The 22149-nt window shown below is 53.0% G+C and overlaps 2 protein-coding genes across 2 annotated transcripts; both read left to right on the forward strand.

Moving 5' to 3' along the window:
- The first annotated feature begins 2040 nt into the window (after positions 1-2040).
- LOC136287513 (transmembrane protease serine 9-like) lies at positions 2041-11095 on the forward strand. The gene is made up of 11 exons (XM_066180296.1): positions 2041-2111; positions 2370-2612; positions 2928-3193; positions 3443-3588; positions 4096-4273; positions 5340-5392; positions 8916-8986; positions 9245-9466; positions 9781-10052; positions 10327-10472; positions 10922-11095. Exons 1-11 carry the CDS (start codon positions 2041-2043, stop codon positions 11093-11095), a joined length of 1842 nt encoding a protein of 613 aa, XP_066036393.1.
- An 8642-nt stretch (positions 11096-19737) lies between these two features.
- Positions 19738-21942, forward strand: LOC136287646 (acrosin-like). The gene is made up of 5 exons (XM_066180405.1): positions 19738-19808; positions 20067-20288; positions 20604-20869; positions 21134-21279; positions 21757-21942. The coding sequence occupies exons 1-5, from the start codon at positions 19738-19740 to the stop codon at positions 21940-21942; spliced, it is 891 nt and encodes a 296-aa protein (XP_066036502.1).
- The last annotated feature ends 207 nt before the right edge of the window (positions 21943-22149 follow it).

Here is a 22149-nt window from a genome sequence, read left to right on the forward strand (position 1 = left end):
TTGGTGCATGTGAAGCCCTCTTCTGCGTGCCAAGAAGGGATTTCCACCCCCTTCTGTGTGTGCTCTGGCACCCATTGTGCGGCATGAGGGACACAAGGTTCTCCCTGTGCCTGTCTGCAAAAGCCTTCAAGCAGAGACTCGAGCCCCTCTACCTCACAACTTACGGGGGCCTCCACAACTCCTCTGTGGCCACCTCACACCGCTCGTGCTGCGCACACCTTCTCCACCCACTACCCACGACTTCACCGAATCTGCGGCAAATGCCACAGCAATAGAGAGGCTCAATTCCACGCTTATAATTTACACAGACTCTGCACATGAAATTATAACACTCCTCCCGTGGCTCCTTCCTGCTCTAAAGGTCCCAGGTGAACTCACCAGTAGCTGCTCTTAAGGACGGAGGCTCCAGCAGTACTGTCCTTAGGTCCCATCTGGGCTGCCAAAATGCTGAGGAATCTCCCCTGTGTGACCATTCCAGAGGCACAGGTGACTCCAACAAGCTGATGGGTGACCCGTTTGATTCCCTACCCACACCACTCTCAGCCAGTCAGAGCGGGTATCCGTACCCATTCAACCTCAGGATTCATTCCCCCAGCAGACTCGCAGATGTCACATTCCAGAAAGAGCCACCGGCTCCTGCTGCAGCACTCAGGGTCCGTTCAAATCCCTGGCCTGTGCCACAGCTCCCTGTGCCCTCTGTCATGCAAAGGGTGGCAGTCTCTGGTCCCAGACTCCCACCAGCCAGAGCTCAATCTGCAGCTGGCACTGCAGCTGCACAACCAGCTCCCTGCCCCAAATGGATTCCTCAGCAGCTGCTGGCCTCAGAGACTGCACAGCCTCATCCTGCAAGAAGAGGGGCCTAAAGAAAGCAGCAGAGAGCAGCCCTTCTTACAAGGGCAGGTCCTCAAAGGACAAGGGCAATGGCTTTACAGCGACAGAGGGTAGCTTCGTATGAGATACTGGGAAGAAATTCTTGACCGTCAGGCTGCAGACATACTGGCACGGGTTGCCCAGAGCAGCTGCGGATGCCTGTTTTTCATGTAGGCAAAGTCAGCACAGAAGACACAGACACCAACTTCAGGAATAAATGCAACTTACTGTAATTCAAAACCGCAAAGAATGGGAAAAGGATAAGCTAAGCAATGCATCTAATCGTTACTGTAAAAGACTGCCTACAGTGATGAAGGGAGACACATCACAAGTTACCCTAATCCTTGACCATCATGCAGGTCTGCCCATCAACGGGGGGGGAAGCCAGTGTCAGTCACAGTGAAGGACTGGAGAACCACTGCCAGCAACTGGGAAATCCTGCAGGTGCCTTCCCCTCCAGGCAATGAGGTTTCTGACTGGGCTGCGAGAGAGGCCCATCTTTATGCTGTTGAATAAACAAGCTACCAGAACTTCTAGTGCAGGATCATCTGGTTTTTTTCTCCTCTTGGGATGCTCCCCAGGCCTTGGAGGACTCCAGGAGGAACCAAGGAAGTTGTCTGTGATCCTACATCCCAAAAGAAGGCCAGATGTGGCCTTGTCCAGTTTCTGATTAGCGAAAGGCAAATCCACGTTTTGCCGATGAGCGGATCTCGACAACATTTGGTTGGAAGGTTCACGCAGAGGCCAACCTTTGATCAAGAGCTCTGGTTCCTGCCTCAGTCAGGTCCTGTTGATAAAGACTTTGTACTTCAATGTCCCATCCTCCCTCAAATTGTCCAACGACAGCTTCTGAGCCAGGCTCTGAGCAAACTTCTCCAGTACAAACTATCCATCCCTACCAATGGCAGGAAGTCGGAGCTATGTGATTTCCAAGGTCCCTTCCACCCCAAACCATTCCACGGCCCATGGATTCGGTGTTGCCCCTCCCCCAGTGGGCCCCGGTTGCACAGGCCCCCACAGCGCCCCAAACACGGAACCCAGCCCTCAGTGACATCAGCCCCGGGGCCGGGGCCACCACGGGCAGCGCGGCTGCTGCCGGGCACTGCGGCTGTGGCTGTGCTGCTGCACGGAGCCCTCAGTGCTTGCAGCTGACACGTGCCTCTGGCAGCCATGAATCGGCTCGGCCTCCTCGTCCTGCTGACCGTGGCCGCGCTGGCCCACGGCATACAGTACCCCTGCGGGTAAGTGGCCCCAGGCCCTGGGAGGGAGCCGTGGCAACACTTGGGGCCTTCCCTGGAGGGGACCCGCCTGTCCCCCGTGGCTGGGCCACAGCTTCCTACCCACCATGGGGAAGCCTCCGTTCCTTGGACAGACAAACATCCCATGGGCTTCCCTGGCCTGCTGGGCCTGCAAACGCTTGTGGGGAGGGCACAGGGCTGAGCTTCAGCCTGAGCCACAGCAGGCCACGCAGCAGCATGGAAATGACTTTCTGCTTGCAGAGGTTCCTGCGGCCTCCGCGCTCCGCAACCTGACTACTACCCCATGACTTATTCCACCGGCAACGAAGCTTACGACTTCGGCATGACACGCATTGTGGGTGGAGTAGGCGCTCTGGAAGCATCCTGGCCCTGGATCGTCAGCATCCAACATCCCCTTTCACCGAACCTGGGTCATTGGTGTGGAGGGTCCCTCATCACTGCAGATTGGGTCCTCACGGCGGCCCACTGCTTCGACAAGTTTGAGTAAGGCAGACCAGGGAATGGGGACACCCTCGCTACACCAGCAGGTGCCCTGTCAGCAGCCACCACCTGCTACTCCCGTCCCCTTTCCTCTCAGGCAGTCCAGCTGCCACACTGCTCAGGAGAAGCCTGGGCTTGTGCCAAGGCTTCCTAGCGGCCTCCAGCTCGACATTCCCCCAGCCTCATGTGTGTGAGGGCACTCACACCTGCCAGAGCACTGCTCCCTCTCTGCCTTGCCAAGCAGAAGAGAGGCAGCTGCTGGGCTGCTGTGGTACATGGCTCTGCTCCCTCTCAGCCCTCTCTCCATCTTCTTTCCAGTGACATCAGCATGCTGTATGTGGTGCTTGGAGCTACCAAGTTCACTCAGCCGGGCCCTGGGGCCGTAGTTCGCAACGTGAAGCAGGTGGTGGTTCACCCCTACTACAAGCGTGCCGACTTCAGCTACGACATTGCCCTGCTGCAACTGGACGGTTCTGTCCAGTGCAGCGCCTACATCCAGCTGGCCTGTCTGGCTGACCCCGCCCTAGAAGTCTCAAAGCTCAACAACTGCTGGATCGCTGGCTGGGGTTCCACCACTGCAAGATGTGAGTTCCAGCTAAGTGCAGTGGGGAGAGGGTTTGGGCTTCCTCACAGCAGAGTCCAAAGCCAGGCTGAAGGACGTAGCCCGGTGCAGAGATGGGCCTGGCCTGCTCCCCAAAGGCGGGAAGCAGGGACACCGTGCCCTAGCGCCTCTGCGGAGGGAAAGCCGTGCCCAAGGGACAGGGATTCCCCTCAGACGGGGAAGGAGAACTGACATGGGGGTGCTGAGGGCTTATTGCTTTCTCTGCTCACAGCTCAAGGTTCACGTGGTCGCCTGCAGGAGGCCAAGGTCCAGCTCATCAATTCCCAGCTCTGCAACAGCAGTGACTGGTATGCAGGGAAAGTCCACCCCTACAACTTGTGTGCTGGTTACCCACAGGGCGCCATCGACGCCTGCCAGGTATGAATGTGTCACGAGCCTCTCAGCCCCCAGCAGCACCAGCAGCCCTGGCAGCGCTGCCCAAACACAGCCCAGGGTCTGCTTTGCCCCGGCCAGTTCTCCCGGTCACCCTCCCAGCCCCAGCTCCCCCCCAGCTGCTGGGGCGGGGGGGGGGGGGGGGGGGGGCTTCCTACACACTCCCCATCCACTCCTACTTGCCCAGTGCCCCCCTTGTGCCAGAAAGCCCAGAAAGCCCAGCTAGCGCTCTCGGCAGCGCAGAGATCCGGGTGCCAAACATCCATGCTCTGCACATCCAGGACTCCTGCCTTGTGCAGAGAGGACACAGAGAGCCCTACCCTACAGGACCCCAAGCCATTCACAGCCAAGGCTCTGGAGGCTCCAGCCTCTGAGGAGAGCCTTCCTCTGCCTGGAATACAGTTCTGGCAGGGGCTGTGAGAGAAGAGGAGACAGCCCCGGTGCTGGCAGGGGCCACTCAACACCACCTTAATCCTCTCTGCTCTATTGCAGGGCGACAGTGGTGGTCCTCTCATGTGCAAGGACAACACCGCCGAGTACTGGTGGGTTGTCGGCATAACCAGCTGGGGAGAAGGCTGCGCCAGACCAAAGCAGCCTGGAATCTACATCTCCACTCGGCACTTCTATCACTGGATTGACTACAACATGCGTGCATACCACACCGCTGAAAGTGCTTCCTGAGCAGCAGGACAGGCAGGATCCAGGGCAGGCTGCAGTGCACCACAGCCCTTTCCTGCTGGGGCAATGCCTGCTGATCCAAAGGCAGCCTCAGTGTCAAAACCCTGCTCTGTCCCGCCCACATTTCTCTCCGGTGTGCAGGCAAACACTGGAGTTGATCTAATTGTTGAAATAAAGCTAGCTTTGTTCACAGGGAACCATCTTTTCGGTGTAATTCCAATTCCTGGGAAGGGCAACAAGTGCCACCTTCGGCACCTGCAGAATGAGCCTGAGGCACAAAGGGACAGAGTGGCTCCAGAGAGCACCAGTGTGCCTGGTCAGAGAGGAGAGTGCCCTGAGCCACCATGGGCTGGAGGAACCCGGTACACCAAGCCTAGGAAGGGGATAGGACAAAAGCAGACACCTTGGGGACAGTGCTCAAATGCCCGTGGGCTGATGATTTAGGGCCTGGTGTAGGCTTGGGCAAAGAGAACAGACCAGAGACAGTCCCAAGCATGACAAGGGAAGCTCCTGCCTCCTGAGTGGACTGCCAGTGATGGCTTGGGAGGGCTGACCTGAAACAGAGATTGGACAGAGATAAAAAAGGAAGTAGGTATTTCTTGAAAGGCCTCCAGAATCCACCTTGGCCAGGACAGGAGCCTGATCAGGGCTATCCACAAGTTGGACAAATAATGGCCACAAAATGGCTGCCGGGTCACAAGATCTTAAGTTTTTATTAAGTTTTGGTCCATTTGCATATTGGGGTTTAATTGTCCAATTGCAGCTTCGGGTTGTGGGGTCTCATCCTTCTTGTTTTCTCTCTTCAGTCCGCTGTTGTTTATGCTGTTGGCCTGAAAGTTGTCCTTGGTCCTCAGCAGGAAAAGGATTTGTTTGTCTACTTACTCTATGAAAAGAGCCTACTAGCACTTAATGCGAGGCTCAGAACTACACCCCTAAGCAGCACAGAATCTGAAACTAGGAAAGCTAAAGCTTAAGGCCCGTCACCAGTGCCCTAAGGCAGGGCCAGAGTTCACAGGTAGTAAAGGGGGACTGATGTGCTGGGCGGTCACACTTCACAGATACTCAAAGGAAGAGCTGGGCTCATTCTGGGGAGAGGAACCTGGCAGAAACAGTAGGAGAGCACACCGGGAATGCCATGGAAGGCCAAAGTGAGTGGGCCAACAGCAGCTGCAACACCGAGGCTGTTCACAGGCAGGGAGGGCCAAGCCTGGGAGCCATGGGAAAAAGATCCCTGGGCTTGGCTCCAAATTTGGGAGGAGACAAAGGCAGAGACAGGGAGGAGTCAAGGAAGATGAGGTTGCTGTGTAAGTCTGGCAAACGGAGAGAAGGAGCAGTCAAAGATCCAGCTGCACAGACACAAACTGCAGCTTGCCGTGCTTCCTTGTCTGAGTGCTGCACATAAGCACCACAGGATGGGCAAGAACCTTCTTATCTCGACTCACTAATTAACAAATCCTCTACAAACTGTACAAATTTGCCCCAGAATTTATACTCTTTTCAATCAAACCTCAATATTTGGGGCGGTGGGACGGGCAAAGAAAAAAATGACAGCCTAATGCCACGGGGAAGACAGTTGTTGAAGGCAGTTGCTGTCTTTTCCAGGTGAAGGCAAGTGAACACTGACTTTCTAAATATACTGGAATGTTGCGGTGTGAAAATTATTACTTTGCAACTTTACGTAGAATGGTTTGTTCCAGATTACCCCGTGTTCCAACCCCTTTGGTTTTTCCCTAGTTGTGGCTCCTGTCCATCTCCCTGCAACCCTGCCCAGACTCTGGTGGGGGGCTGGGGTGATTGGCAGAGCCTATGACTTCTCCGCCCTGTAGCGTGTATCAGATGCCCTGCGTACTGTCTTTTTGTCCTGGTAACTCCCACCCCCCATGGTATTGGTCCTGGGCTAATCCCTGCCCCTCTCCACACCCCTGGTACTTAAGGTCAAGGAGAGCCCAGAGAAGTCATTTTTCACCTGGCCAGCTGGCAGCAATCAACCTATCTTGTCACCCACGTGAGAGTCTGCCTGTCTTCCACGCCGGAGCCACACTTCTACCTGAGGGCCAGGGCTCACACAGCAAGAAGGAACCGGAGCTGTACCAATTAATGCGTGTTCAGGACCGAGCTAGCCGTTGCAGCTCTGAACGCCCGCATTAATGGAAGGCTTCAAAATGCCTTGGGCTAGGTGTCACTCCGTCTGCTTCTGGATATTCTTCTTGGGTTCCAGGCAAATGGAGTCCTGTCTCACGGCATGTGGCATTCTTCCCTTTGTATTAATCAAGGTGGGCTGTGCTGAGAGCAATCATCCCACATCTGTACTTGCCCCTGCCAGCCTGGCATAAGCTTCTTCAAATATTTACTGAAGTAAATTTCAGGGGCTGCCCGCTCACTAAAGACACTGAGTCCAAGAGTGTCACTCAGGGTTGGGGATGGTCATTACCCTGCCCAGAGGGGAGACAAGCTTCGAGCTGCCCCATCATCCTGGCACAACCTTAGTGTGCAAAATTCTGCTGCCCATTAAGAAGTTCTCCCAGTTCTCTACAACTTTGGCCACAGACACGTCCTCACCTAAAACAGGGATATTTCCCACCACGTCAAACACCTTGGTGCATGTGAAGCCCTCTTCTGCGTGCCAAGAAGGGATTTCCACCCCCTTCTGTGTGTGCTCTGGCACCCATTGTGCGGCATGAGGGACACAAGGTTCTCCCTGTGCCTGTCTGCAAAAGCCTTCAAGCAGAGACTCGAGCCCCTCTACCTCACAACTTACGGGGGCCTCCACAACTCCTCTGTGGCCACCTCACACCGCTCGTGCTGCGCACACCTTCTCCACCCACTACCCACGACTTCACCGAATCTGCGGCAAATGCCACAGCAATAGAGAGGCTCAATTCCACGCTTATAATTTACACAGACTCTGCACATGGAATTATAACACTCCTCCCGTGGCTCCTTCCTGCTCTAAAGGTCCCAGGTGAACTCACCAGTAGCTGCTCTTCAGGACGGAGGCTCCAGCAGTACTGTCCTTAGGTCCCATCTGGGCTGCCAAAATGCTGAGGAATCTCCCCTGTGTGACCATTCCAGAGGCACAGGTGACTCCAACAAGCTGATGGGTGACCCGTTTGATTCCCTACCCACACCACTCTCAGCCAGTCAGAGCGGGTATCCGTACCCATTCAACCTCAGGATTCATTCCCCCAGCAGACTCGCAGATGTCACATTCCAGAAAGAGCCACCGGCTCCTGCTGCAGCACTCAGGGTCCGTTCAAATCCCTGGCCTGTGCCACAGCTCCCTGTGCCCTCTGTCATGCAAAGGGTGGCAGTCTCTGGTCCCAGACTCCCACCAGCCAGAGCTCAATCTGCAGCTGGCACTGCAGCTGCACAACCAGCTCCCTGCCCCAAATGGATTCCTCAGCAGCTGCTGGCCTCAGAGACTGCACAGCCTCATCCTGCAAGAAGAGGGGCCTAAAGAAAGCAGCAGAGAGCAGCCCTTCTTACAAGGGCAGGTCCTCAAAGGACAAGGGCAATGGCTTTACAGCGACAGAGGGTAGCTTCGTATGAGATACTGGGAAGAAATTCTTGACCGTCAGGCTGCAGACATACTGGCACGGGTTGCCCAGAGCAGCTGCGGATGCCTGTTTTTCATGTAGGCAAAGTCAGCACAGAAGACACAGACACCAACTTCAGGAATAAATGCAACTTACTGTAATTCAAAACCGCAGAGAATGGGAAAAGGATAAGCTAAGCAATGCATCTAATCGTTACTGTAAAAGACTGCCTACAGTGATGAAGGGAGACACATCACAAGTTACCCTAATCCTTGACCATCATGCAGGTCTGCCCATCAACGGGGGGGGAAGCCAGTGTCAGTCACAGTGAAGGACTGGAGAACCACTGCCAGCAACTGGGAAATCCTGCAGGTGCCTTCCCCTCCAGGCAATGAGGTTTCTGACTGGGCTGCGAGAGAGGCCCATCTTTATGCTGTTGAATAAACAAGCTACCAGAACTTCTAGTGCAGGATCATCTGGTTTTTTTCTCCTCTTGGGATGCTCCCCAGGCCTTGGAGGACTCCAGGAGGAACCAAGGAAGTTGTCTGTGATCCTACATCCCAAAAGAAGGCCAGATGTGGCCTTGTCCAGTTTCTGATTAGCGAAAGGCAAATCCACGTTTTGCCGATGAGCGGATCTCGACAACATTTGGTTGGAAGGTTCACGCAGAGGCCAACCTTTGATCAAGAGCTCTGGTTCCTGCCTCAGTCAGGTCCTGTTGATAAAGACTTTGTACTTCAATGTCCCATCCTCCCTCAAATTGTCCAACGACAGCTTCTGAGCCAGGCTCTGAGCAAACTTCTCCAGTACAAACTATCCATCCCTACCAATGGCAGGAAGTCGGAGCTATGTGATTTCCAAGGTCCCTTCCACCCCAAACCATTCCACGGCCCATGGATTCGGTGTTGCCCCTCCCCCAGTGGGCCCCGGTTGCACAGGCCCCCACAGCGCCCCAAACACGGAACCCAGCCCTCAGTGACATCAGCCCCGGGGCCGGGGCCACCACGGGCAGCGCGGCTGCTGCCGGGCACTGCGGCTGTGGCTGTGCTGCTGCACGGAGCCCTCAGTGCTTGCAGCTGACACGTGCCTCTGGCAGCCATGAATCGGCTCGGCCTCCTCGTCCTGCTGACCGTGGCCGCGCTGGCCCACGGCATACAGTACCCCTGCGGGTAAGTGGCCCCAGGCCCTGGGAGGGAGCCGTGGCAACACTTGGGGCCTTCCCTGGAGGGGACCCGCCTGTCCCCCGTGGCTGGGCCACAGCTTCCTACCCACCATGGGGAAGCCTCCGTTCCTTGGACAGACAAACATCCCATGGGCTTCCCTGGCCTGCTGGGCCTGCAAACGCTTGTGGGGAGGGCACAGGGCTGAGCTTCAGCCTGAGCCACAGCAGGCCACGCAGCAGCATGGAAATGACTTTCTGCTTGCAGATGGACCTGCGGCCTCCGACCCATGGTGTCTGCCTCTGGGTATAAGAGTCATGTCTATGGAATGACACGCATCGTGGGTGGCACAGATGCCAAGCCCGGGGCTTGGCCATGGATGGTCAGCATCCAGCATCCCAGGATACCAGGCACACATCATTTCTGCGGAGGGTCTCTCATCAGGGCAGAGTGGGTCCTCACAGCGGCCCACTGCTTCGACGTCATTTTGTAAGAGGGGGCAGGAAATAGGGACATCCCCTCAACACCAGCAGGTGCTTTGTCAATAGCACCACCTGCTACCCCCATCCACTTTCCTCTCAGGCAGCCCAGCTGCCACACAGCTCAGGAGAAGCCTGGGCTCGTGCCAAGGCTTCCTCGCAGCCTCCGGCTCGACATTCCCCCAGCCTCATGTGTGTGAGGGCACTCACACCTGCCAGAGCACTGCTCCCTCTCTGCCTTGCCAAGCAGAGGTCTGGCAACTGCTGGGCTGCTGTCATATATGGCACTGCTCCCTCTCAGCCTTCTCTCTATTTGCCTTCCAGTAACACCAGCTTGGTGTATGTGGTGATTGGGGCTACCCAGTTGACTCAGCCGGGCCCTGGGGCACAAGTGCGCCAAATTAAGAAGTTAGTGCGTCATGAAAACTATAAGAGGCATGACATGAGCTATGACATTGCCTTGCTGGAACTGAGCAATCCTGTCGAATGCAGCCCCTATATCCAGCGGGCGTGTGTGGCCGACGCTATCCTAGGAGTGTCAGTGTCAGAGAAGCAGACCTGCTGGGTGGCTGGCTGGGGTGCCACCTCTGAAAAAGGTGAGTTCCCAAGAGGGGGACTCCTTTTGGGAGCCAGCTAAGTCCACTAGGGAGAGGTCGTGTGCTTCCCCACAGCAGAGGCCAAAGCCACGCTGCAGGACATACACCTGTGCAGAGATGGGTCTGGCCTGCTCCCCAAAGGCAGGCAGCAGGGATACCGTGCCCTAGTGCCTCTGCAGAGGGAAGGCCAAATCCTGGGGAATGGGATTCCTCCCAGAAAAGTCAGAAGAACCAGGAAGAGCTGCTGGGGGATTGTTTCTATTTTTGCTCACAGATAAAAGCCCGAGCGATCGCCTACAGGAGGCTAAGGTACACCTCATCAATGTCCAGCTCTGCAACAGCAGCTTCTGGTACTCAGGGAATGTCCACCCCTACAACTTGTGTGCTGGTTACCCACAGGGCAGCATCGACTCCTGCCAGGTAGGAGCATGGCACAAGCCTCTCAGCCCCCAGCAGCACCAGCAGCCCTGCCATCACCTCCCAAACACAGCCCAGGGCCTGCTTTGCCCGGACACTCAGTCACCCTGCCAGCCCCAGCTCCCTCCCAGCTGCTGGGGGGGCTTCCCCCACACTCTCCATGTACTCCTGCTTGCCCAGTGCCCCCCTTGTGCCAGAAGGCCCAGAGAGCCCAGAAAGCCCAGCTAGCGCTCTCGGCAGCGCAGAGATCCGGGTGCCAAACATCCATGCTCTGCACATCCAGGACTCCTGCCTTGTGCAGAGAGGACACAGAGAGCCCTACCCTACAGGACCCCAAGCCATTCACAGCCAAGGCTCTGGAGGCTCAAGCACCTGAATGCAGCTCTGCCTGTGAGAGAGGAAACAGCCCCAGTGCTGGCAACACCACCTTAATCCTCTCTGCTCTATTGCAGGGTGACAGTGGTGGTCCTCTCATGTGCCAAGACAACCGTACTGAATCCTGGTGGGTTGTCGGAGTGACCAGCTGGGGAAAAAGCTGTGGCAGAGCAAGGCGGCCTGGAGTCTACACCTCCACTCAGTACTTCTATGAATGGATCCTGGTCCACATGGGCAAAAAGAATATTTAAAGTGCTTCTTGAGCTCCAGGATGGGCAGCATCAAGGTTGTGCTGCAGTGCACAGCAAGTATTTCCTGCTGGGGCAATGCCTGCTGATTCAAAGGTAGCCTCAGGGTCAAAACCCTGCTCCGTCCTGACCAAATTTAGCTCCTCTGTGCACAAAAACACTTGAGTTGATTTAATCATTGAAATAAAGTTGCCTATCATCAGAGGGAACCATCTTCTCAGTGCAACTCCAATTCCTGGGCAAAGCAAGGACTTCTACAATTGGCACATGCAGAATGAACCAGAGGGCAGACCTGCCAGGCACCAATAGAGTGGCTCCAAAGAGCTCCAATGAGCTCTGGTCAGAGAGGAGAGTGCCCTGAGCCACCATGGGCTGGAGAAACCTGGTACACCAAGCCTAGGAAGGGGATAGGACAAAAGTAGACACCTTGGGGACAGTGCTCAAATGCCCGTGGGCTGATGATTTAGGGCCTGGTGTCAGCCTGGCCTAAGGGAACATGTAGAGAGCAGTTTCCCCAGGAAAAAAGAAAACCCTGGAAAAATGCCTTGAGAAACCCCATTCTTAGTGCCATAAGACAAAGGCTGATTCACATGCTCTCTATGCTAATTGTTACTAGAAAGTTCTCCTCAGTTCTCTGTGTTATCACACGTTGATTTTTAGTGCAAGAATTGTAATATTCCTAATCATTGTCCCCTATTGGACCCTTCCCTCAGACCACGCCTTAACTCCCCACCCACGCCGGGGTGTATAACTACCCCTCTCTGCCCCTGGACTCCGCCTTTGGCCTCGTGCCGTTGTACTGCTTTGTCTGGTTTGGTCCAACAGAGTGGACACCTTCTTGTCTGTTATTTTTGTATTATTAAAAGTACTTTTCGGACAACTGGATCAAAGCTGTCTCTCTCCATTCAAGTCGCCGTGGGGCTGAGTCCCAAGGAAACTCAAAGGGGTCTGATAGTCTGGGCCAGAGCTCAGGAAGTTTCAGGAACAGATCTGGGAAAGTCCCAGGCATGAAAAGGGAAACTCCTGACTGGAGTGGCAGTGCCCTAAGGCAGAGCCAGAGTTCACAGGTAGTAAAGGGGGACTGATGTGCTGGGCGGTCACACTTCACAGATACTCAAAGGAAGAGCTGGGATCATTCTCGGGAGAGGAACCTGGCAGAAACAGTAGGAGAGCACACCGGGAATGCCATGGAAGGCCAAGGTAAGTGGGCCATCAGCAGCTGCAACACCGAGGCTGTTCACAGGCAGGGAGGGCCAAGCCTGGGAGCCATGGGGAAAAGATCCCTGGGCTTGGCTCCATATTTGGGAGGAGACAAAGGCAGAGACAGGGAGGAGTCAAGGAAGATGAGGTTGCTGTGTAAGTCTGGCAAATGGAGAGAAGGAGCAGTCAAAGATCCAGCTGCACAGACACAAACTGCAGCTTGCCGTGCTTCCTTGTCTGAGTGCTGCACATAAGCACCACAGGATGGGCAAGAACCTTCTTATCTCAACTCACTAATTAACATATCCTCTACATACTGTATAAATTCACCGCAAGATTTTATACCCATTTATTTAACCCCACAATATTCATGTTTTGGAAAAAAAATAAATGATAGGACATCCTGCAGCTCCTCAGGGAAGACATGTACAAAGCTAGCCTCTGTCACTGTAAAGCCATTGCCCCTTGTCCTGTCAGCGCATCTCACTGTCATGGATAACCTGGAAGACTGTGTCCGTGGTTAAATCTTCCCCTTGGTCTTGTGCCCACTTATAGGCATCCTCTCAGCCCCGCTGACCTGAAGTATCATAGGCCCATTGAGCTAGGAACAACTTCCCCTTGTGTTGCCAAGCCAATTTTATCTGTAACACTGCAGTTTTGTAGTCTGATCCACCTGTTCATTGTTGGCTGACTCCTGGGCACAGGGACATCCACATGACAGACTTTAACAGTTCGCTTCTTTACCCAGGCAGTGATGTCTAGCCATTCTTCAGCGGCCCAGACAGGTTTTCCTCTACACTGCATTTGGCCTTTTGCCACCTTTCCAGCCACCCCCAGACCGTTTGCTACCATCCACCAGTGAGTATAGAGGTAGAGTGCTGGCCACTTCTCTTATGCAGCAATGTCCAAAGCCAGCTGTACAACTTTCAACTCTGCAATCTGACTGGATCCACCTTGTTCTTCAGTAGCTTCTGCAACTCCCAACATAGGGCTCCATACAGCTCTTTTCCATTTCCTACTGGTTCCTACAATATGGCAGGATCTGTGTAGGGTATACTGTCCTTCACTCTCAGGTAGCTAGTTATATAGTGGGGCTTCCTCAGCACATGTCACCTGTTCTTCCTCTTCTGATGATAATCAAAAGTTCTCACCTTTAGACTAGTATGTGATGACTTCCGAGATCCTAGGGCGATTTGGGTTTCCTATTTGAGCTCACTGTGATGAGGGTGATCCATTTACTCCAGATAACATCTGTGGCATGATGTATTGCAGGGACCTTTCCTTTAAATATCCAGCCCAGCACTGGTAGTCAGGGTACCAGAGGGAGCTGTGCTTCAGTGCCAGTCACTTCTGAGGCAGGTTAAACCCCTTCATAGGCTGCAAGAATCTCTTCCTCAGTTGGGGTGTAGCTGGCCTCAGGTTCGGTATGCATGACTCCAAAACCCAAGAGGTCAGCCTCAGGTCTCCCCAGGTTCCTTCTGCCAGAGGCTCCAGGATGGGCCATTCTCTGCAGCTGTGGTGTAGAGCATATTCTTCACATCCTGTCCTGTCCTGACAGGCCAAAGTGCTACTGCATGGGCAATCCCATGCTTGATATGCTCAAAAGCTTGCTGTTGCTCAGGGGCCCAGTCAAATTATTTTTTCTTTTGTGTCGTAAGGTAGAGAGGTCTTACAATCTGGTTGTATTCCAGGATGTGCATTCTCCAAAAGCCCATGGTGCCTAGGAAAGCTTGTGTTTCTTTCTTGCTGGTCAGTGGGAGTATAGCACTTACCTAATTAATCACATCTGTTGGCATCTGTCTGCATCCATCTTGCCACTTCACCCCTAGGAAATTAATTTCCTGGGCAGGCCCCTTGACTTCACTTCATTTGACAGCAAAACCTGCTTTCAGAAGACTCTGGATTATTGTCTCTCCTTTCTTATAAACCTCCCCTGCCATGTTCCCTCATACAATGACATCATCGATGTACTGTAGATGTTCTGGAGCCTCATCCTTTTGCCAGTGCTGGATCAGTCTATGCCAGATGGTGGGGCTGTTTTTCCACCCCTGGGGCTGTCTGTTCCGTGTGTACTGCATGCCCCTCCAGTTGAAAGCAAACTGGGGCCTGCACTCTGCTGCCAGAGGAATGGAGACAAACGCGTTAGCAATGTCAGTCGTGGCATATCACTTTCCTGCCTTGGACTCCAGCTCGTACTGGAGCTCCAGCATGTCCGGCATAGCAGTGCTCAGTGATGGCGTAAGTTCATTTAGGCTATGATTGTCCACAGTCAATCTCCATTCCCCATCAGACTTGTACATGGGCCAAATGGGACTGTTGAAGCATGAATAGGTCTTACTGACCGCCCCCTGGCTCTCCAGTTCATGGATCTTATTATGTATGGGAATCACGGAGTCTCAGTTTGTGTGATATTGCCAATGATGCACTGTAGTAGGGACCATTGGTACCTGCTGTTCTTCTACCCTCAGGAGTTCTACTGCAGAAGGGTCCTCTGAGACACCAGGCAAGGTGTCTAATACCCTCTGTCTCCACAGCAGCTATTCCAAAAGCCCTTTAGGCTCTTTGAAATAAACACTCCTGAGGAAATCTACACCCAGAATACACGGGAACTCTGGACCAGTCACAATCGGGTGTTTACTCCACTCCTTCCCAGTCGAGTGTACCTCAGCTTCCAACAGAGTCAACTGCTGCAACTCCCCTGTTGCCCCAGCAGTAGAAACAGGTTCTGTTCCTACATGTCCCAGTGGTATTAAAGTACATTGTGCACCACTGACAACCAAAACCTTGTATTTTTGTAGTTCCGCTGCGCTAGGGCATTGGATCCACACAGTCCAAAAGACCCAATTTCCCCAGCATCTACCTGGCTAGAGGACAGGGCCCCTCTTGTCCTGGCTGTCATTTATTCCCTTTGGGTACATTCCAGATATTCCTTCAAGGGGAAGGACATATTTTCCTCCCTTCTGTTATACCTGGCAGCTCGGCTACAGGACACTGGAGCTACATTCCTTCTATTGGAACTCCCTCATTAGTAGCTTCCTCCTTTAGTTTACATACCTGTGCTGCCAGGACAGAAATATCTCATATCTTCCCCAGGCTTACACAGGAAGAACCAAAGGTCAGCTCGTGCCCTCTCTCCCTAGCTGGGGTCATCTGTCTCTGATAAGAGGGCATCTGCTCTGTACCGACAAGACTTGGAGAAGGTCCTCTAATCTCCTTCCTGAGTTTCTGATGAGTCTCTTCAATCCTACCTTCCACTTTGTGTATATGGTCTGCCAAGTCTGTTTCCACAGCTGAAATTTTTGCTTCTGTTGGGCCATGCACAGTGTCTTCATAGTACCAGAGCCTGTTTGTCCCAGCACTACTGTCTCGTCCCTCTCCTTCCACTGCAGTGTTGCTATGGCAGGGGTGTATATTTGTGGCTGGATTGGTTCAAGCTTGAGCTACATCACTCAATGCCCTACGTTTTACGATGTCTGGACTCCTAGCAGTTTGGTTCTCATCTGAGAAAAGGACCTCTAGCACAGCCAGTTTTCTCAAGTGTTGGATTCCTTGATTCATGGTCTTCTAGAGGCCTTGCTGCAGCTGAAGATCTTCTGGGTGAGGGTGTCTTTCTTTCACACTTGTTAAGAGCCATGTCCAGAGGTTGAGAACATTGCAAGGGCCTCCTCGCAATCCCCTTGTCAATACCCACATCATGTGACTGAGATCTCAAACACCTCACTTCAGTACCATCCAAAATTGTACCATAGCCTGTGGTGTCCCAGATTCAGACCAACCAACTTAATATAGACTCGTCGGGCCATTGGCTGAGATCTCTTCTCAGATTGTGAAGGCTTTCTAAGGACAGAGACTTGGTGATTATTTCTGGTTCCAAATCCTCTGCTGGCTGTGAGGGTCCTCACTCCTCATTGTCATCCACTGGATGAGTGGATTTGGTTTCATGTTTCCTTCTCTGGACAGGGGCAATTGCTGTTGGCTTAGGCTCCCTGTCTGGTTTAGCTGCAGCCAGAGTGCCTGGGGTGTCTGCTGATTCATCCTCCTGCCCCTCTGTATTTGCTGCCATACAGTGTCTAGCAGTGTGTGATAAGCATTAGCCAGGGCCCAGCACATTGCAATGAGCTTCTTCACTTTAGAGCTGTCATTGCAATTTTCTTTCAGATATTTTCCCACCTTAGCTGAATTCATTCAGGAGGAAAGTTTCAAACTACTGGGGCAGAGAATTCCTTCAGAGTTTGGCCTATGTCCTCCCACATCCCACACCACTCAAGATTTTCCACCACTGGGGCAGATGTCTGGACAACCTCTCTGGAAATCTCAGCCCTGATTCTAAATGAGAGCTAGCGGAATTTAAAAACAAGAAAACACGGTATCTTTAACATCTGGAGGGAATGGAATATCCTCAAGAGGTGATCTGCTAGATCTGAAGAGGAAGAAGGAAGTAGAATGTACTTTTCCCCAAACAGACTGAGTGTAATTGTTAATAATCCCCAAAAAAGACTGACAAGACCAGCACAGGAAAACAGCAGAGGATACACATCCCAAATAACTCTTATTGCCTCTGATGTTATCTTTCCATAAATTGTTAGCTCAGAGCACATCAACACAGCAATTCTGATTCATGTCCCTGATATTAAGAAGACATATACCAGGGCCAGGATTGCCAATATATATCGATAAGCACACATGCCTAGGTGCCAGGAAGCCATTATTGAACCAGACAGCATGGTGGCCACTGACTGTGGTAGCCAATACAAAGCCTTTCAGACAAGAATGTTATTTTTTTATTTTTCACTTTCTCTTGCCCCCTTAAGTTGGGCAACAAATTTTGTCTCATTTTGAGACAATTTAGAAGAGAACCATCTTGTTTACCTCCTTTAGACTTGCAAGAATCCCTTTCTGCTAGTAAGGAATTAATACTAAGAAATGAAAGCGAAAAAAAACAAGAAAACCCCAATGTTTCATTGACAAACCAAATGCCAACAGGCAGGAAAAAGTAAAAAGTAAATAATTTGTACATATCAAAGTGTCAAACCTCACCACCCCATTAGAACAAAAGGAGACCCCAAATGCTGGAGAATACCCATTCCTGATATATGATACAAGATGGCAGCAACTTCTCCCCCTTTGGAAGGCAGGAGCCTCACAGAGCAGACGAAGGCCCAGCAGCAGACAAAGGCCTTGTGGCTCATCTAACGCCGACCTCCTCCCCACGGCAAAGAACAGCAGAATGGACAAGGAAGGCAAAAACAGCTGGGCTGAGCCACTTGGCGTGTTCTCTCCACAGCTTGACGCAGTGTCCTGGGGTGATGTTGTGAGGTTTGTATCCCCAGTTGTCTGTTGAGTCTCTGTTGGATATTGCCCTGTGTGCCTTTAGTGTTGGGTCTGGGAGCAGGGGGAAGGGAGAGGTGCGTGGTTTGTTTTCAGAAACTTTTCTCCGCCGGCTGGCCTTGAGAGTTAGATTCAGCAACACACAGCAAGGGATGGAGATATTTTTTTTTTCTTTAGTAGTTGGTTACCTAGTTAGGTAGTAGCTGGCAGAGGAGAAGCTTCACTTTTTTTCATCTCCTCCTGGATTTTTTTCTTTTTTTCTTTCCTGTTTTTTTTTTTTTTTTTTTTTTTTTTTTTTTTTTTTTTTTTTTTTTTTTTGTCTTCCCTTGGAACTGTTAAAATCTCTCTGGACTGAGGACTTCAGGGAGTGCCGTGGGAGCCCGCACCTGGAACCCACCAAGATCCATCCCGCGCAGCGTGTTCCAGCATCAGAGGGACTGAGACAGAGCAACCACCTCCAGGAAGGACTTCATTTCTAATCCTGTCATCTCTCCAGAGCGGCACGAAGATCTTGTCATCTGGTACTGTCGAATTTATTGGGCTGGAGAGTGCTTTGTCGGTTTAATAAATAGGGCTCTTTCCACTTCTCTCGGAGGAGGTTGTTTCTTCCCTGAACTGGTTGAGGGAGGGGAACGAGGGCCCCCTTAGGAGGTTTCCTCCCAAACATCTGCCTTAAACTTCTACATGCAGTTGACAGTGCTTTGGGTCGGAGCGAGGAAATTCCGTTCCTACCGGTATGATGTCCCTGGTCTTGGACAAGCAGTTACTCAATTTGCTTCAAGGCAGCCCAAAAATCACTACTGCAGCTTCCATGAGATAAGGAAAGGAAAATCTTTTGCCAAGGCAAAAACCAAGCAAGCCGCAGTAAAATCATGCCACACACAGCCCTGAGAAACCAAGGCGGGGAGTTTTTTTAAAATACCCACGCAAAAGAAAATACACCTCTCTCCCGGACTCACACACACAAACTCCTGGGGCAGCAGGATCTTAAAGATACAATAACAATTTCTGGAAGGTGAGCAGACAGTATCTGAATACACTGTCATAATAAATCACTCCAAACCATTGAGGCACAGGCAGAGGTTGCCCAGAGCGGTGTGGAACTCTGCTTTTCTCACAGTCAGGGGAGCACAGAAGACACAGACACCAACTTCAGGAATAAATGTAATTTACTATAATTCAAAACAGTGAAAAATTTCAAAAGGATAAGCTAAGCAATGCATCTCATCATTACTATAAAAGACTGACTACAGTGATGAAGGGAGACACATCACAAGTTACCCTAATCCTTGACCATCATGCAGGTCTGCCCATCAACGGGGGGGGAAGCCAGTGTCAGTCACAGTGAAGGACTGGAGAACCACTGCCAGCAACTGGGAAATCCTGCAGGTGCCTTCCCCTCCAGGCAATGAGGTTTCTGACTGGGCTGCGAGAGAGGCCCATCTTTATGCTGTTGAATAAACAAGCTACCAGAACTTCTAGTGCAGGATCATCTGGTTTTTTTCTCCTCTTGGGATGCTCCCCAGGCCTTGGAGGACTCCAGGAGGAACCAAGGAAGTTGTCTGTGATCCTACATCCCAAAAGAAGGCCAGATGTGGCCTTGTCCAGTTTCTAATTAGGGAAAGGCAAATCCATATTTCTCCAGTGTATTGATGTAGATAACATTTGGTTGGAAGGTTCATGCAGAAGCTAACTTGTGGTCAAGAGCTCTTGTTCCTGCCTCAGTCAGGTCCTGTTGATAAAGACTTAGCACCTCAATGCCCCATCCCTCAAAGTGTTCAACGACAGCTTCTGAGCCAGGCTCTGAGCAAACTTCTCCAGTACAAACTATCCCTCTGTGTACATGCAAGGGGATATTATCAGAGCCATGTGATTTCCAAGGTCCCTTCCACCCCAAACCATTCCACGGCCCATGGATTCGGTGTTGCCCCTCCCCCAGTGGGCCCCGGTTGCACAGGCCCCCACAGCGCCCCAAACACGGAACCCAGCCCTCAGTGACATCAGCCCCGGGGCCGGGGCCACCACGGGCAGCGCGGCTGCTGCCGGGCACTGCGGCTGTGGCTGTGCTGCTGCACGGAGCCCTCAGTGCTTGCAGCTGACACGTGCCTCTGGCAGCCATGAATCGGCTCGGCCTCCTCGTCCTGCTGACCGTGGCCGCGCTGGCCCACGGCATACAGTACCCCTGCGGGTAAGTGGCCCCAGGCCCTGGGAGGGAGCCGTGGCAACACTTGGGGCCTTCCCTGGAGGGGACCCGCCTGTCCCCCGTGGCTGGGCCACAGCTTCCTACCCACCATGGGGAAGCCTCCGTTCCTTGGACAGACAAACATCCCATGGGCTTCCCTGGCCTGCTGGGCCTGCAAACGCTTGTGGGGAGGGCACAGGGCTGAGCTTCAGCCTGAGCCACAGCAGGCCACGCAGCAGCATGGAAATGACTTTCTACTTGCAGAGAGATATGTGGGCTTCGACCCATGGTGTATGAGTATGAGTTCATGGATCATGATGAAAACATGACACGCGTTGTGGGTGGTGCAGATGCCAAGACAGGGGCATGGCCCTGGATCATCAGCCTTAAGCATCCTGGGATACCAGGCACAAGACATCTCTGTGGAGGGTCTCTCATCACTGCAGATTGGGTCCTCACAGCAGCCCACTGCTTTGACCCTGTCAGGTAAAAGAGATGATGGAAACAGGGACATCCCCACAACACCAGCTGTTTCTCTGTCAGCAGCACCACCTGCTACTCCCATCCCCTTTCCTCTCAGGCAGCCCAGCTGCCACGCTGCTCAGGAGAAGCCTGGGCTTGTGCCAAGGCTTCCTAGCGGCCTCCAGCTCGACATTCCCCCAGCCTCATGTGTGTGAGGGCACTCACACCTGCCAGAGCACTGCTCCCTCTCTGCCTTGCCAAGCAGAAGAGAGGCAGCTGCTGGGCTGCTGTGGTACATGGCTCTGCTCCCTCTCAGCCCTCTCCCCATCTGTTGTCCAGGAAAATTAGCATGGTGTATCTGGTCATTGGGGCCACTCAGTTGACTAAGCCAGGACCTGGAGCACAACTGCGCCGGATTAAGAAGTTAGTGCGTCATGAACACTATAATAAAAATGACAAAAGTAACGATATTGCCTTGCTGCAACTGAGCAAGCCTGTTGACTGCAGCCCCTACACGCAGCTGGCCTGTGTGGCTGACCCCACACTAAGCTTGTCAGAGCTGCAGAACTGCTGGGTGGCTGGCTGGGGTGCCACCACTGCAAGAGGTGAGTTCCTAAGAGCAACTCCTGAGCCATCTCAGCACACTGGGGACAGGGCTTGGGCTTCCTCAGACAAAAGGCCCAAGTCTGCAGGACATACACCTCTGCAGAGGTGGGCCTGATCCCCTCCCCAAAGGCAGGCAGCAGGGATACGGTTCCCCAGTGCCTCTGCAGAGGACAGGCCAAATCCTAGGGACGGGGATCTGACCAAGCAGTGGAGTAGGATTGGTAGAGAAGCTACAGGGGGCTCATTCCTTTCTCTGCTCACAGCTCAAAATTCAAGTGATATCCTACAGGAGGCCAAGGTCCAGCTCATTGATCTCCAGCTCTGCAACAGCACCGGATGGTATGCAGGGAAAATCCACACCCACAACTTGTGTGCTGGTTACCCACAGGGCAACATCGACACCTGCCAGGTAGGAGCATGAGCCTCTCAGCCCCCAGCAGCACCAGCAGCCCTGGCAGCGCTGCCCAAACACAGCCCAGGGTCTGCTTTGCCCAGACACTCAGTCAACCTCCCAGCCCCAGCTCCCACCCACTGCTGGGGGGGGCTTCCCACACACTCCCCATCCACTCCTGCTTGCCCAGTGCCCCCCTTGTGCCAGAAAGCCCAGAAAGCCCAGCTAGTGCTCTTGGCAGCGCAGAGATCCTGGTGCCAAACATCCATGCTCTGCACATCCAGGACTCCTGCCTTGTGCAGAGAGGACACAGAGAGCCCTACCCTACAGGACCCCAAGCCATTCACAGCCAAGGCTCTAGAGGCTCCAACCTCTGAGCAAAGCCCTCCTCTGCCTGGAATACAGTTCTGGCAGGGGCTGTGAGAGAGGAGGAGACAGCCCTGGTGCTGGCAGGGGCCACTCAACACCACCTTAATCCTCTCTGCTCTATTGCAGGGCGACAGTGGTGGTCCTCTCATGTGCCAGGAGAAAGACAGTGACTACTTCTGGATTGTCGGAGTGACCAGCTGGGGAAGAGGCTGTGCCAGAGCAAGGCTGCCTGGAGTCTACACCTCCACTCAGTATTTCTATGACTGGATTGGGCATCACATCGGTCTGAAGACAATTGAAAGTGCTTCTTGAGCACCAGGGTGGACAGCATCAAGGGCGTGCTGCAGTGCACAGCAAGTGTATCCTGCTGGGGCAATGCCTATTGATCCAAAGGCAGCCTCAGTGTCAATACTCTGTTCTGTTCCAACCACATTCCTCTCCTCTGTGCTTGCTGACACCTGAGTTGATCTAATTGTTGAAATAAAGTTACCTTTGTTTACAGGGAACCATCTTTTCAGT

This window comes from Chamaea fasciata, unplaced genomic scaffold (assembly GCF_029207755.1).
Source record: "Chamaea fasciata isolate MVZ Bird 193981 ecotype frontalis unplaced genomic scaffold, bChaFas1.0.hap1 SCAF_3, whole genome shotgun sequence".
NCBI classification, from domain to species: Eukaryota; Metazoa; Chordata; class Aves; order Passeriformes; family Sylviidae; genus Chamaea; species Chamaea fasciata.